The following is a 17,422-nucleotide window of genomic DNA, read 5'->3' as shown; positions in this document are numbered from 1 at the left end:
ATACACAACCTTCCTCCCTGCTTAGCTATAAACTCCAACTCAATACCGACTGCATCTCAACCTATATACACAATATAATTCAAATTCAAAGCACATTTATTATCAAAGAATATATAAGCTATACGTTACAGGCAGCCACAGAACAAGAAACTTGAATAACCCAATTTTAAAAAAATAAAATAAAACATATCAAGCAAACAGTAGAAGCAAGCCAACAGCATTCTGAACCAGACTGAGTTCCAGATCCGCTCCTGAAGCAGCCAGAATAGGTCCAAGCCAAGCCTCGGTCCCCAGTTTTCACTCCAATGGGCAGAAAGGCAGAGCAGCCGGATCAGTTCACAGCCTCTTCGCCGTGGAGAAAGGAATGAACATTCAGAGGAGAAACAGCAAAATCAGCCCGAGCCTCACCTCCGTACCCGACACTTGGCCTTCCAGTCTGTGCCAACATTTAAATTGTCCAAGCAGCAAGCAGTGCCACGTTCCGGGACCCGAATCTCGGCACCCCGATATGCCTGGGCCACCCTGCCTGAACCTCACCAAATTGGCTCAGCACTTGGGGCGATCCATCCTTGAACCCAGGGTAGGTGGACAGACATCGGTTACCCTCCAAAATGCTCACTCCATCTCCAGCAGCGATACCAACTCCCTCTGTGAACCTGGTGGCCTGAACATGTTATACTTAGCAATGCCCCAGCATGGCTCATCCCCCAGACCACCCTAACCTCTGCCTGCCTCCTCACTGTCTGTGGCAATACTTCACCACAATTTGCTTCATGAGAGATGTTGCAAGTAATGCTTTTGGATGATTCTCCTGTCTTATGATTTACCAGTAAGCTGTTGCGCATCTTTGGTAGCGCAATCTTAAACCGAATATATAATATGTAATACACCTACTGTAAGATATCCACAGCATAGTAAATTCCAAATTGTCCCATTCGAGCCCAATCACTGTTGAGGCATTCCTACCCTTTCCTGACAAAGTGGATCACTTTGCTAGGCAGGTAAGACTTGCGGTTGTGAAAATAATCTGAGCCTCTGGGGCCTCCTCCATAGTGGTTGTAGGAATTGACTCTGATATTTCAGGAAGTGGTTCTGACAGCTCTGGACATCTTTCTTCTCCTTTCTTTTCCTCCTTCTAATTGGTGCATCTTGATCTTAGGAAGATGCATTTAGTTCACTGGAGTATTCTCTTATTAATCCTTCTACTGCTTCCTTTATGGCCTCATCTCTCCTCTTGGTTCCCTCATCCCAAACATCATCTGATGAATCCTCTGTTTTCATATCACCATTGACTCCTTTCTTTCTGACCTTCCATTCATCCAGCTGGGCTTTGGTATTTGCATCTACATTTACAAGCAATTGTTTGTCTCCCACTTAAAGTTCATGCACGCAGAGTAGATTCTGATTCTTTATACTCACAAAAGCTGAATGGTTGCAATCTCCCTGAAGCTCTTTGAACTCTCTTCCAGCTTAAAATATTTCGTACGTAACTGCCCAATTAACAACTCAGAAACTTTCTCAAATATGTTGCCTACAAAACTTCTGTAGTTGAAGAACTGCTTTCATCACTTTCACAATTCCACGGAGCAGCCTGGTCCTTTCTTGGTCCAATATGCTTTCCAACCAGAGGTATAGAGGTTGGCACCAACACTTTCTTCTTCTCTGTTGGGCAGTGGTTCATTGTGTACAGCATGGAGACAGTCGTGGGATCATCCAGCACCTTTCTCTCTTGCAAAGAATGTGGCATGCAAGTGAAGAATGGATCTCCAGTCAAGTTGTAGTTGTCTCAGCCAATCATTCTTCCATAATGCCGGCCCTTCTGTTTTTACCACATACAACCCAATGTGGCTTGTTGGTTGTTGAATTTCAATGTTACAAATGTCATTCCTACGGGAGTTATCTTTTCTCCAGTACAGGTTCCTACCTGGATATCTTCAGATTTCATCATCTTTGAAATGCCATTCAAACTCATTTTGTGGATTGACTGAAATAGCCAAGCCAGTGTCCAATTGTGTTTTAATTAATTTACTGTTCACTTCTGGTGCAAGTCATACTGCTTGTTTATTGTTAGTTTTCACATTGGCTACACAGTCCTGTGTCATTCCCATCATTATCATATACTTCATCAACAGCATGCAGATTAGTGCTCTTTTTGAAACTGCAACTTGACTTTTTATATTTTTCTCTTCCCTGTGCAGTTCATTCTTTGTCTGCCCGACATGCTCTTTGTATGTGTCCTACTTTGTTGCATTTTCTGAAAGTTTTGTCTTTAGATCTGCAATGATCTGGTGTATATGAGCCTCTGTCACAACAGTAACACAATTTGGTCAGCCAGGCCGCTTTCTATTTAAACATTACCATTTTGTTTGTGCTCACTTTTGTTCTTGACTGCAACTCAGTTGTATCTCTGGCTGTTGTTTCCCTTGATACAGTTATTTCAACTGCTCTTTTCAATGCAAGTTGTGCTTCAGTAGGGAGCTATTTTTGAATGCTTTCTTGTAAGATTCCACAAGCTAAGCAATTTCTCCGGGTATCAGTAAGCCGATAATTTAACTGACAATGATCAGTCAACTTCTTCAGTTCAGCCACATAAGCTGAAACAGATTCTCTTGCTTTTGACTCAATTTATGAAGCCTAAAGTTTTCTGCCGTCAATAAATGGTTTTATTTCTAAATAGTCCTGCATTATTTCCATGATATCAGCAAAGCTCATTTTGGCTGGTTTGGTTGAAGAAGTCAAAATCCTCAGCAAACTGTATGCATTCAAATCCAAAGCTCTCAGCAAAATTGGCACTTGCTTCTCACCGGCTATTCCATTTCCTTTGAAATACTGCTCAAAACTTTCAGTACACAAAATCCAGTTATCTTTTGGGTAATCAAACACATCAATCTTTCTGATATTGACAGCCATTTCTGGTCTTTTTTATGATTATTATCATCTGGTACTCGCTGCTTATTGAACCATGAATTCTTCCATCTTCTGCCTTTCTTTGACTTGATAGTCTTTGCTTTTGAAGAAAATGTGTTGCTCTGAAGGAAAAACTTTAAAAAGTTTAAAAACTGCGCTTTTTTTAAACTCAAGCCTCTCGCTAAGCTTCAACAGGTAGGTAGTCATCTTGAGTTCATTTAAAAAATAACTCATTGCTGCATTATGTTTTGTAACTCCAAAGTATTAAAATTAATTAAAAAGATGACATGTGAGTCCAACTTCATTTTTACTTTAAGCAAGGTGAACACGTACCACGTGGTAGTGTCTGGCATATTTAATTCACTTATTTTTACACACAACCTGCAATGAATTACTTAAACTAACAAGAATGCTTAATCAAACAATATCTGCACAATGTTACTCAAATATGACTGAAATATTTAATACACAACAGTAGTGGCTTTGCTCTGCTTATATTTTCTTTTCTGTCATTTTTAAGTGAACACTGGATATTCAATTATATTAATGGTAAATACTGTATGTGGTTTAGTGCTTCCATGAATATATATTTTTCAGTTGTCTTTTTGAAAGATTAATATCAATAATTTTTCAGGCTTTACTAAATGCATCATTTATTTCATTATTTCTGTTGTTAATAGTAAAACAATGAATACAAGCAAATAAGCAACAGGACTCATTCCCTTTACTTAAAAAAAGTAAATAATTATTGTTACTGTGCATTAATCAATAATAACCTGTCCAGATTACCATGGAAGGTATGAAACAGAAGAGGATGGTTACCAATTTTGGCACACACTCTTGAAAAGATTCACCACCCCTGCAATACTATAGGAAGTGACAATGTATGAAGTTTTTATTCTCTCTCCAGTGTGTTTCAAAGGGAATATGCCACAAGGAGGGCAAGATTCAATATGTGACAGCAGACATCCCATCTTGTACTGCAGTGGGCTTGTACACAGGCAACAGAAAAGAGCTTGAATCATAGCACAAAGTTTTCCCTGATGCAATAGCTGCTGTCAACACAAGTGTGCTACCTGCACAGCCATTGTAGCACCAGGAAGCTTCAAACGCTCACAGGTAATAACTGACAGACTTTTGTAAACAAGACTCAGAATGTGCCACCTTCCTGCTTTTCAGTTCCTTGCAATCCCAATGGAGCTGCAGAAAGCTGCATTCTCTGATTCAAGCTTGATGATATGTGCGAGTAGGTGGAACTCTGATAGGAGCTGACACTTACTGAAGACTGACTCCCACACAACTGGGACTAATCCTAGTGCTTTTCTTGAATGCACACACTCCAAGACTCAGAATGACCCGTCCATTCAAGTTGACAGGTCCTCTGCCAATAGCTCATGACAACTGCATTTCAAATTAAAGTTTAGCATCAACATCATAGACATTACCCTTACACATCTCTTACTTCTGCATTGTTATTTTTTTCCGCAAATGCTGGAAATCCAGAGCAACACACAAACAATCCTAGAGAAACTCAATGGGTCAGACAGAATCTATGGAGAAGAATAGAGAGCTGACACTTTGGGCTAAGACACTTCATCAGAACACATGATGTCCTGATGAAAGTTCTTGGCCTGAAGCATCAGCTCTTTATCCCTCTCCACAGATGCTGGTTGACCTGCTGAGTTCCTCCAGCATTTTGAGTGAAGAGCAGCAAAGAAGATGTTCTCCCAGTAGAGAAAGACAAGAGGAGACACAATTGGGCTAATTGGGATCATGAGAGGTTTAAACAGGTCAAAGAGAGCAAAGTTATCCCCATTTGGGGGAGCCTAAAAGTAATAAACTACAGTTTTAAAGAGGTTTGTGGAAGATCCAAGAGTCACTTTGGGAGAACTTACTTATGTAGAGTCATATGGCAATGCATCAGGGAAACAGGCCCTTCAGCTCAACCCATCGATGCTGACCAAGCCAGTCCTTGGTCCTTGGGATGAGATCTTTGATGGGATCTCATTGAAACCTATCAAATATTGAAAGGCCTAGTTAGAGTGGACGTGGAGAGGATACTTCCAATAGTGGGAGAGTTGAGGACTGGAGGGCACAGTCTCAGAATACAAGATTGTTCCTTGAAAACAGTGATGTCCTGCTAGAACGGAGTTGTGGAGAAGGACAGAAGGCAGGGGAATGTGACAGAGAGGGAAAATCTATCAGCCATAACCAAATAGCGGAGAAGATCCCCCCCCCCCCAACCCATTACCTTTAGTGCCCATACTAATCAAAAGCTTATCTACATGCACTTTAAATAAACACATTGACTTGTTTTCCACAATGAGTTCCACAGATTCACCAGCCTCTGGCTAAAGAAATTCCTGCTAATCTCTGTCCTATAGTGACGTCCTTGTATTCTGAGTCTGCACCCTCCAGTCCTAGATTCTCCTGCAATTGGGTACATCCTCTCCATATCCACTCATTTCATTACAAGGGGGCATCAAGGTAGTACAAGGTAAAACAATAACAGAGTGTAAAATAAAGCAGTACAAGGGTAGGCTATTGCTGATGTTCATACTGAGGAATTTAATCTGCAACGCACTGCCTGAGTGTGCATTGGATGAAGGTTCACTTGTATTATTCAAAAGAGAACTGGGCAAATACTTAAGCAAATAACAATAACCTATGGAGAACGTGTGCTAATATTATTTTTTGTGACTGTGCTATTGTAACTGTGCGTGTCTGTAAGCAGTGTGTTTTGTACCTTGGCCCCAGAGGAACATTGCTTCATTTCGCTATATAAATTGTATGGCTGAATGGCAATTAAACTTGAACCTGAACTTGAGAAGGGATTGGAGATAACAAATGACTGGGCTGCTGCATAAACAACAGCACTTACTAGATGGGTCAAACAGTCCCCTTCTGTCTTGAAACAATTTTGTGATTCTGTGGTCTAATGGAATATACAAACAATAAAATATCACCCAAAGGGCATCCAGCCTGGAAGTTATTCCTTGAAAGACTTGCTTAGCTCTGGCTGATGTTATACTCTGGAGAGTGAGTACAAGTGAAAGAAAGCACACTAAACTACAAATTCTACAATAGGAACTGCACAAATTAGAAAAAAATGGTATTCACCGAGTTTGCAACGTGCAGTAAAAATAACAGCTACCCTAAAGTCCTGATGAAGGGTCTCGGCCTGAAACGTCGACTGCACCTCTTCCTAGAGATGCTGCCTGGCCTGCTGCGTTCACCAGCAACTTTGATGTGTGTAGCTACCCTAAAGAGTTTTTCTCAGGTGTCATTGAATATCTGAAGAAATTGGGTTGGAGCTTAGCACGGTACTTTATGATATTTCCTGTGCCTTGCATTAAATTACTGGTTACTGTTCATTTTAACATTTCAATGATTCTCTCTCTGAAATCAGTACATAGTATCCCATTAATGATGTATTCTGATTACTAATACAGAAAAGGGATATCTCTTATTTTCTATTTGATCAATTTAAATACATCTATAAGTAATTAGTGCTTTAATTCAGACTGGTTTCTGAAATCAACATTACAATGCAAGCTTTCAGATCTGAGTTAATTTCAGATAAGGCTTAATTATGTTTTTAATGTCAGGAGGTGTTGTTTTTTCCCCTGGATTATATTAGACATCTGTTGTGCTAATGTCTAAATCTCCATTTCAAAGACAGGCAAACGATATGGAAAGGGCCAACAACACAGTTTCTGGGTATTGCCCTGAGGAGGGCGTAAAAGGCTGGTTAAGAGCTGATCCAAAGCTGTCAACCAGCAAGTGAAAAATCAGTAAATCCTAAACATGAAGTGCGGTTTCAGGGAATTAACAGCTTCCTCTTGCTTTCACAAACCTGGGCTGAGCACAAGAAAAAAACAAAGTCTCAAGCTAACCAGGTATGTCTAGCTCACAAACGAGGGAAAACCTGCAGAAGCTGGAAATCTGAGCCACAGACACAAAATGCTGGAGGAAATCAGCAGGGCAGACAGCATCTATGGAAAAAGGCACAGCTGACATTTCGGACTAAAACCCTTCGGCAGGACTGGGGAGAAAATGCTGAGGAGTAGATTTGAAAGGTGGGGGGAGGGGAGAGAGAAACACCAGGTGAAAGGTGAAACTTATGAGGGGAGAGATGAGGCAAAGAGCTAGGAAGTTGATTGGTGGTAAGCACTTGGTCAAAGAGTTGTAGAACAGCAAGGATCACAGCGGGGGAGCAGGGAAAGAGAGTTTCACTGAAGTCCCATCAAAGAGAAGATTTAAACTTTTTCAGGGTAGGCATCCCTGGAAGATACTTCTAGTTCAGATAATTTTGTTTTGTGAAAACAAGAGGTTCTGCAGATGCTGTAAATAGCCAAGTGACAAACGCACAAATTGCTGAACAAGGCAGCATCTTCGAGAAACACAAGAGATTCTGCAGATGCATGGAAAGGCTGTTCTTAGCCTGAAATGTCAACTCTTTATTCCTTTCCATAGATGCTGCCTGACCTCCTGAATTCATCCAGCATTTTGTGTGCGTTAAGTGAACTTGCAAGGTTTGCTGAGTCCCTAACAAATGGGGAGCTTCCTTCAGAACCAGACTCTCTGATCCAGAACTGTAACCCATTAAAAACAAAATTAAGTCAGCTCCTGATATAGAAAGATACAGATATAAACCTTACTGGGTCTTTCACATTGCTTTATATTATCCCAAGATCCATTTTGTCCAATGAAAGCTTTTGTAATGTCATTGCTATTCTCATATAGCAAAACGAGAGACAATTTATACATACAGTAACTGACTCACCCAAATATGATAACAACTAGGTCATTTATTCTTATGATATTGATCAAAGGATAAATATTGTCCGAGAAGTCAGAGATACCTTGTGTGTCTTCAAAATAATACCCCAGGTTCTTTCACACACATCTGAGAGTACAGAGAGCTGGAATTTAGTGTCTTGTCTGACCCTGAGTGTGCAGCACTGAGAACTACACTGGAATATCGACTTAAGATTTTTGGTCTCGTATCCTCAAAGTACAAATTTTACCCCAAAAGCAGACTTTTGTGAATGGAGCCATTGCTGACTCTCCAATTCACAACCTAATAAAGATTACAGTTCTTTAATTATATTGTGTCTTTTTGTGATCTCTAGACATTTTAAAGTGCTTTAAATCCAATAATGGAATTAATCTAGGTTACAATGTAGATTACAAGGGGCCAACTTGCACTTCACAAACTGGTTAAATATCCAACAGTAATAGCATCACAATCAATAGGATGGAAAATAAAACGTCAAATGGTGAACCTTCATTGGGGCAATGACAAGAACATTAATTCTTTTCTAACCAATAGATGGTGGTCATTACAGAACAGTGATTCTCAGGTAAATTAAATCACTTTCACACTTCCACAAATCTTTTTGCAGATGCTATGATGCCAAACACAGAATTGTTAAAACTTAATTCAGTCACAAGTTGTGGGCATCGCTGGCAAGAACAACATCTATTGTACATCCCAAATCAGCCCCTTAAAACTCAATGGCCTGCTAGCCATTTCAGAGGACAGTTAACAGTCATCCTCAAAGTTCAAAGTATAATTTATTATCAGAGTACATACATGTCACCACATACAACCCTGAGATTCTTCTTCGACAGGCATACTTAGCAAATCTATAGAACAATAACTGTAAACCGTAACCAACAGGAACTGTTAACTTTAAACAAACTGTGACAATGCAGATATAAATCGATAGATAAATCCTCATTTATAGGTTGGAGTTGTAGGGTCAATTAAATAAGGTTGGGAAATTCCTTCTCTTAAGGGCAACAGAACTCCAAGTGGACCACAACCTTGTCGTTGGGTTTGGAGGCTTGTGTGCCTCAATAACCCGGAGAGCTATGTTGGCTGAAGTCAGGGCTTTATGCTTTGCCTCTTGGTAGGGTCACCCAGGCCAACCAGGTGAAAGGGTAAAGGCCAGATGATGAGGGGTCCAACGGTCCTCCAGGTTTAGGGGTTCAGCACAGGGCTATTAACCCTGACTGGTAAAACAAAATTGTTATGGAAATAACAATGAAGAATCCTTCTACGTCTGAGTGCGGTGGTATTCCTGAGTCTCCACCTGGGACTTGCATGACTGACAGTAATTAAAACCGAGAAGAAGCTGCTGACATGATCAACGAAGCCCTGAATATCACCACAGATAGAGAACCTTCATTGCTGCCCTAAACACCAGTGGCGTAATGAGCAGAAAGTAGGTAAGGGCAACAGAGGACATAAATTAAGTTAAGTTGAATTAATTTGCATAGTTGCTATAATCTCTAACATGTAGTACCTTCACTGAAATTATTTCACAACTGATCTAGGTCATTCCATCAAACTGATTGCCTGAGAAGGCTCCGGAAGAGTCACAGTGAGGAAGCGGGGAATCACTGTAGGACACCTGGCTGCTCAGATCATTAGCATGTTAGCATATAGCAAATCATCATAGAGCTTGCTCCGTCATTCACGAGATCAAGTTTAACTATTTTTATCTTTCCTTGTCTTCAGCACCATTCTCAAAGAACAAGAAAAGGTTGAAACACTTATGGAAAAATGAACTTTCAACGTGTATTTTTCTTCTCCATGAATTATTAAACAACAATCAAATGTCTTTTACTTAAAGCAGCAAGGAGATTGTTCGGCCTGTCAAATCCATGCTTGCTCCTGAGAGAAATCCCTTTATTTCCATTCTGATGACTCCTTATTTCCATGTACTCCTGCAGTTTATTCTCTCACACATCCACATTGACTCACAAATGGATTATATTAACAATTATCCACACTAATAAATAATTTTCAGCAGCCTCCCAACATTAACCACCCAGCACATCTGAGGGAGCAACAAAGCTTCCAACAAAAACACACACAGAGAATATGCAAACCTACATTGACAACACAAGAGATAAGGGCCAAACCCAGATCCCTGGATCTGTGATAAAGCAGCACTAACAGCTCTACCATCTCATCATCAGTTCTGATATTTAATATTCAGTTCATAATGGCTCTCGTGTCACTCAGTTGGCACTGTTGGTCAGGTCAGAATATAGCCCATCTTGAAACAACACAAAAATATACAATTTGTTTTCTACACTACCAAGCCATGGCTATGTTTTTTCAGGAGTCTGTTGTTTCACAGCACAACACACCAAACAAAATTGAAAAGACATTGTCTTGGTGTAAAGCCTACTTACCATATTAATTGATGAAACTGGGCCAATGCTGTTGACGTAGATATCTACATCTATTACAGTTGGTTTTCCTGTCAAAGAAGAAACAGAATATATATGTTAATGACAGCATTTGCTCATGTTCATGTCTATATTAGTTATACCAAATGGAAGAAAAATCTACGTTAGTGTGGGTACCTTTTTAAGGTATCAGAGCACCCCAAAGCTAAGAGCCAATATTAGAAGTATTTTTCACAATTAGCAATATTCATAACAAATATTATAGCCATAAAGGCATTGCAAAACAACATAACCAATAATGCAACTTTCTTGAAATTCAGTCATTGTTCAAAAATGGGAATCACAGCAGCAGACTATTGACAGAAAAATACCATTCATAATGCTTTTTTTATAAAAGTATTGTCTAAGGGTTAATTATTGGTAGAACAAAGCCAGGAGAGTGCATCAGTCTTCAAAATAAAATTGTGGGAACCATGAAGCCCATCTGAGAGATCCATCAGGACCTCATTTCAATGTTTCATCTCAAGGATCACAATTTATACTGTGGAGCACTCTTTCAATGCAAAAGTCAAACAATATTATTCCTTCATCTGCAGAATAAGATGCAAATTCAAGGCCTTTTTAAATAAGAAATCCATTGTGCAAATTTTACCTTAATAAAAATGAATCTATATAATTGGAGTATCATGCATATGTATATGTCCTTGCATTTCAATGTACTGATACAAGTTGAGGGTTTGTACTTTGAATATCATTTTCAAAGTATATTTTATATTTCAAATGGAAAACATTATTAAATTGGCTAGAGACAGCTTCAAGTTCCTTGGCATCAACATCTCAGTAGATCTGTTCTAGGCCCAACATATTGAAGCAATCATTAAGCAAGCACCCGAGCAGCTATACTTCATTAGGAGTTTGAAGAGATTTGGTCTGTAACCAAAGTCTTCAACAACTTGGAGAGCATTCTGACTGGTTGCATTACTGCCTGGTATGGGGGTTCCAATGTGCAGGACTGGGGAAAATAAAGCTGCAGAGGGCTGTAGACTCTACCAGCTCCATCACGGGCACTAGTCACACCCCCTCACCCCCATCATTGAGGACATCTTCAAAAGGCAGTGCTTCTAGAAGGTAGCATCCATAACTAAGGACCCTCACCATCCAAATAATCTCTTTTTCTCACTACTAACATCAAGGAGGAGATACAGGGGCTTGAAGACATACCAACATTTTAGGATAATAAAGCTGATTCTGAATCTGATTCTGATATAAACCCCACCAGGAATTTGACCAAAGGAACTTTCAGATTCAAAGTGCTTTGCTGAATTTCACAGAACCATGGAACCGTGGAGTTGATCACTGCAGACACAGGTCATTCAGACCACCATGCTCATGTCAATCACTGGACTGATCTGTACTAGTCCCAATGATCTGCATTTCAGCAGTGGGTAATACCAGACTTGGATTTTGTCATCTTGAGCTTGGAAGAAAATAGAAATTAGATTCCCACTACTCTTTTTAGTTTCCATGTGACTCATGTGCTGAGACACATTGAAAGCAGGGACACACATTTGACAGTCTATCCCAAACCCTTCTCCAGTTGCCAGCACATTCCCCTCAAAATCACACACAATCTTACATGGACCTATGTCATTCCAACATAATACAGGGCCAGGTTTTTGGTTCTCTCCGTGTCATGACAATCTTGGAACTACAGTGACCCAGGAAAGAGACCAAAATCATCATCTTCACAAAATACCACCAATAAATGCACATCTATAGATCACTCAAAGTTGACGTGCAAGTTGATAGGGCAGTTTGTTGGCCTTCATTGGTCAAGGTATTGAGTTGTAGAGCCATGTGGTAATATTTTTTCTCTGCACCATTGTTGGTTGACCCACTGACATTTTCTAGCATTTTCTGTTTTAATATCAGGTTTTCAACATCTGCAGTAGTTTACTTTTGAAAGATATTTATTGTGTTTAGTACAGGTAAGTGAAATAATTAGAAAATATTTCATATCCTGTTAAACAATGGCAAAGTACATACATATTATGATATACTACCTTAAGATTCATTTTCTTGCAGACATTTACAGGAAATTAAAGAAATACAATAGAATTTATGAAAAATTATACATAAACAAAGACTTACAAACAATGGTGCAAATGAAGACAAATTGTGCAAAAAAAGTTGCTAAAATAAAGAAAATCTTTACAGTGGAATTCTGTATTTACATTGGATGAACTGCATTCCTGTGTGAAGGTTGACATTTTCTAAGTTGTTAAACTGTATTCAGTAGCTCTATTTCATTAGTAATTCTGATTTCAAAGTTCAAAGTACATCTATTATCAAAGGATGGATATGTCTCCAAATACTACCCTGAGATTCACATTTTCTTGAAGGCATTCACAGCAAGAGAATCAATGAGAAAGATTGACAACAAAACCAACGTGCAAAAGACAAACAGTGCAAATACAAAATAAAACAAACAAACATACATACATACATACATAAATAAATAATGCTGTGATACAAGTTGAAGAGTCCTGGAAAGTGAGTCCATAGATTAAGTTCAGTGATTAGTTCAGTGCTATAGTGAGTGAAGTTGTCCATCCTGGATCAGGAGCCTGATGGTTGAAGGGTAATAACTGTTCCTAACCTGGTGGTGTGGGACCCAAGGCCCCTGTACCTCTTTCCCAATGGCAGCAGTGAGAACAGAGCATGACCTGAATGGTAGGGCTCCTGCATAATGGACGCTGCTTTCTTGTGGCAGTGCTTTTTGTAAGATGTGCTCAATGATGGGGTAGGCTATTCCTGTGATAAACTGGGCTGTACCTGACATTTTTTGTAGTCTTTTCAATTTTTGGACACATTTCCATTGTGTTCCCATACCAGGCTGTGATGCATCCAGTCAAATACTTTTCCCTGTGCTTCTATAGACTTGTAACTGATGACAAGCCTATTGAAAATATTTAGTGGGTGGACTAACTCACGATACAGAACTGGATGGATTTTGTACATAGCGCTGTAAAGGAGGAACATTGCTGTGTGAGAGTGTAGGAACTGAGGTTTTTACGCTTGTCAGCAATCTTTAAATGTGACTGAAACAATTATTATGGTACACATGATATGGATTATTCAGCTATTTGAAAGCTATTTAAATCCACATATGTATGTAATGGATAGCCTTCAGAATTTGTCTTCTATGAACAACAAAGAGCATGATAAATCAAACCAACCAAAAATCTGCCTCATGGAGTTTTGAATTTGATTAACTATGTCAACAAGGATTTCTCCTCAGTTTGAATAATTAAGTCTTCACAAACACCCATCCTCATGAATTGAATTAGTTCACTCAAGTACTACTATGCAAAAAAAGTCAATTGCAGAATGTTTAACTTCTCCATAAAATTATTTTACCTCTGCGGCCATCTGAAATTTGAGAAAGTTTAAATATAAACTAACGATGGAATAAATAATTTTCTATAATATCAGACTGAGATAGGGAACATACTTAACAGTGTACTTGGCCTCGACAATGTGAGCTCCGTTAAATTCAGTAAATGCTGGAATAAATTAAACTCAACTCATCTACAGGCTTTTGAATAACAATTGCTTTGAAGTCACTTTATTACCAGACAACAAATGACTCCAAAATACTAATGAAATAAATGCTGTTTTCATATTTTTTATTATTATTTAGACTATAAGACATAGGAGCAGAATTAGACCATTTGGTTTAGTGAGTCTGCTCTGCCATTTGATCATGAATGATTTATCATTTCTCTCAACCCAATTCTCCTGCTTTCTCCCCATTATATCTGATGCCCTTCCAAATCAAGAACTTATCAACCTCCACTTTAAATATACCCAATGACTTTGCTTCTTCAGCCATCTACCGCAATGAATTGCACATATTCCCCACCCTCTGGCTAAAGAAATTCTTCTCATCTGTTCTAAAGTGATGTCCTTCTATCCTGAGGCTGTACCCTTTGATCCTTGACTCCTCTACTATCAGAAACACTCTCTTCATGTCGACTCTATCTAGGCCTTTCAATGTTCAGTAGTTTTCAATGTGATCCCCCCCTCATTCTTCCAGACTCCAGTTAGTACAGGCACAGAGCCATCAAATGCTCATCATACGTTAACACTTGCATTCCTGGGATTGTTGTCATGAACCTCTTCTGGGCCCTCTCCATGACAGCACATCCGTTCTTAGAAAAGGGGCCCAAAACTGCTCACAACAGTTCAAATGTGGGCTGACCACATGGACAAATGGACAAATAGGATAATAAATGATGAATTCATTATGTGAGATGGGAGGTGGGATTAGGATTACAGAAGTGATCTCACATAACTGGCTCAGGGAGAGAATAGCACAGTTAAAATTTATATGAGAAAGGGAGAGAGAGATAAAGTAGGAATTAATACATGTAGATTCTCACCCAGCTTCAGAACAATCCACAAAGTTTCAAAATCAATTAATTACCTAGAAAACCTAGAATCTTACAGTGCCAGAGACCAGGTTCAATCCTGACAATGGACACTGATGCCCATGGCATAAAATAGGTTGGGAACTCCTGCTCTAGAAGGATGGAAGTAAGAAAGTATATGGATTTTAGATCAAGAAATAAATGATCACCATTGCTATGAACACTAAAGTTCACTGAACGGAATGCCACATCAGCTTTACTCTTAAAAAAAACAAACTAGCTGCTTAAACAGTTTCCTCTAGATCAAAGGATCAGGGTTTCTTGCAATGAAATTGGAACATAAAGATGGAAAGATGAATGAGCTTTGTAAAAACATAGAAGTTGTATGTTCTCCCTGTAACTGCATGTATTCCCTCCTCGTCTTCCGGTTCCATCCACATCACGAAGGTATGTAGGAGACTGAGGGGTGACCTTATGGAGGTGTAGTATATCACATTTGTTCATTTGTTATGTGCCGTGTTGTATGATGTGGACGATCATGGCCTTTCCATGACCATGGCATTTTTTTCTACAGAAGTTGTTTGCCATTGCCTTATTCTGGGCAGTGCCTTTACAAGATGGATGACCCTCAGCCTTTATCCATACTCTTCAGAGATTGTCTGCCTGGCATCAGTGGTTGCATAACCAGATCTTGTGATATGCACCAGCTGCTCAGACGACCATCCACCACCTGCTCCCATGACTTCACAACAGGAGAGGAATGCCTTACATTCCTTTGCCAGAGACACACCTCCAACCCACCACCCTAGTATATCACTAGCAAATTTGCAGATGATACAAAGCTGGGTGGCAGTTTGAAATGTCAGGAGGATGTTATGAGAATGTAGGGTGACTTGGACAGGCTGGTGAGTGGGCGGATGCATGGCAGATGCAGTTTAATGTGGATAAATGTGAGGTTATCCACTTTGGTGGTACGAACAGGAAGGCAGATTATTATTTAAATAGAGTCAAGTTAGGAAAAGGGGAAGTACAACGAGATCTAGGTATGCTTGTACATCAGTCACTAAAAGCAAGCATGCAGGTACAGCAGGCAGTGAAGAAAGCTAATGGCATGCTGGCCTTCATAACAAGTGGAATTGAGCATAGGAGCAAAGAGGTCCTTCTGCAGCTGTACAGGGCCCTGGTGAGACCACACCTGGAGAACTGTGTGCAGTTTTGGTCTCCAAATTTGAGGAAGGACATTCTTGCTATCGAGGGAGTGCAGCGTAGGTTCACAAGGTTAATTCCCGGTATGACGGGACTGTCATATGTTGAAAGATTGGAGCGACTGGGCTTGTATACACTGGAATTTAGAAGGATGAGAGGGGATCTTATTGAAACATATAAGATTATTAAGGGATTGGACATGCTGGAGGCAGGAAGCATGTTCCTGCTGATGGGTGAGTCCAGAACCAGAGGCCACAGTTTAAGAATAAGGGGTAGGCCATTTAGAACGGAGTTGAGGAAAAACTTTTTCACCCAGAGAGTGGTGGATATGTGGAATGCTGTGCCCCAGAAGGCAGTGGAAGCCAAGTCTCTGGGTGCTTTCAAGAAAGAGATGGATAGAGCTCCTAAAGATAGCAAAATCAAAGGTTATGGGGATAAGGCAGGAACTGGATACTGATTGTGGATGATCAGCCATGATCACAGTGAATGGCGGTGCTGGCTCGAAGGGCCGAATGGCCTATTCCTGCACCTATTGTCTATTGTCTATCATGATGGGCATAAATAAGATGGATACATCCTGGGAAGGGATTGATGAGAGAATAGGGAAAATAGAGAAAAGGGATTGGGTTGGTATAAGGCTGATAGTCATTGTGGATTCAGTGGGCTGTATCTCTTCATGACTCTGAGTGCAACCATTCATATGTCAGGAAACATTGCAAACAATTAGTTATTGCAGTGTCTTATAAAATGTAAGGGATAAATGAACAACAGAACTGATTTAGAAAAATGGGTCAGCAGAAGAGATGGAAGAAAATCTATTCTTTACTAACACAGAAGATTGAAAAGAAAATATCTGAATGAAGATTGGCTCCACTCAAATAATTGATGTAGATCATATCAGGATCCGATAGCATCCCACGATCACTAACTTAGTTTGGAAATATACTGCTATTCTTTCATCTCCAACCTGAAACCCCTAACCCTATGTATTATGGAAGAACTTCAGTGGAATGTAATCAGCACCTCTCTCAAGGACGACTGAGAATGGACAATAAACAACTGTAAAATTCATTCCAGAAATACATTAAAACAAATCCTGTAAGTCCATGCTTCCAACAAGAATGGAAGGATACGGAAAAGCATGGCATCCGGACTGTGCACTAGTATCAGGCCATCTCTTTGAAAAAAAAGAAAGCTATTGACAATAATATAACAACTAAACTCTATGTATAGACTACACATCCTCCAAGAGGACTGCAACCTTATCACTGGGTTTGGAGGCATGCGTGCCTCAACGATCCAGAGAGTTATGTTGGCTGGAATCAGGGCCTTGTGCTTTAGCTCTTTGAAGGGTCACCCATGCCAAACAAGTCAAAGAGTAGAGGCCAGACTAAGGGTAATCCACCGTTCCTCCAGGTTCAGGGATTCAGCTAGTAGTCATAGTTATACTTTATTGATCCCGGGGGAAATTGGTTTTCATTACAGTTGCACCATAAATAATAAATAGTAATAGAACCATAAATAGTTAAATAGTAATATGTAAATTATGCCAGTAAATTATGAAATGGTTCCAGGACCAGCCTATTGGCTCAGGGTGTCTGACCCTCCAAGGGAGGAGTTGTAAAGTTTGATGGCCACAGGCAGGAATGACTTCCTATGACGCTCTG

The 17,422-nt window shown here is 39.8% G+C and overlaps 1 protein-coding gene across 1 annotated transcript in view; it reads right to left on the bottom strand.

The window, feature by feature from the left end:
• Nucleotides 1-17,422, bottom strand: part of LOC134349733 (gamma-aminobutyric acid receptor subunit gamma-3) — a 771,468-nt gene that overhangs the window by 735,650 nt on the left and 18,396 nt on the right. Inside the window, exon 3 of the mRNA XM_063054505.1 lies at nt 10,120-10,187. Coding sequence (XP_062910575.1) covers nt 10,120-10,187 — 68 coding nt within the window. The remainder of the gene's footprint in view (nt 1-10,119; nt 10,188-17,422) is intronic.

The sequence above is a fragment of the Mobula hypostoma genome, chromosome 7 (assembly GCF_963921235.1).
Source record: "Mobula hypostoma chromosome 7, sMobHyp1.1, whole genome shotgun sequence".
NCBI classification, from domain to species: Eukaryota; Metazoa; Chordata; class Chondrichthyes; order Myliobatiformes; family Myliobatidae; genus Mobula; species Mobula hypostoma.
The sequence above is the reverse complement of the archived record's forward strand: the minus strand, read 5'-3'. Positions and strand labels throughout refer to the sequence as shown.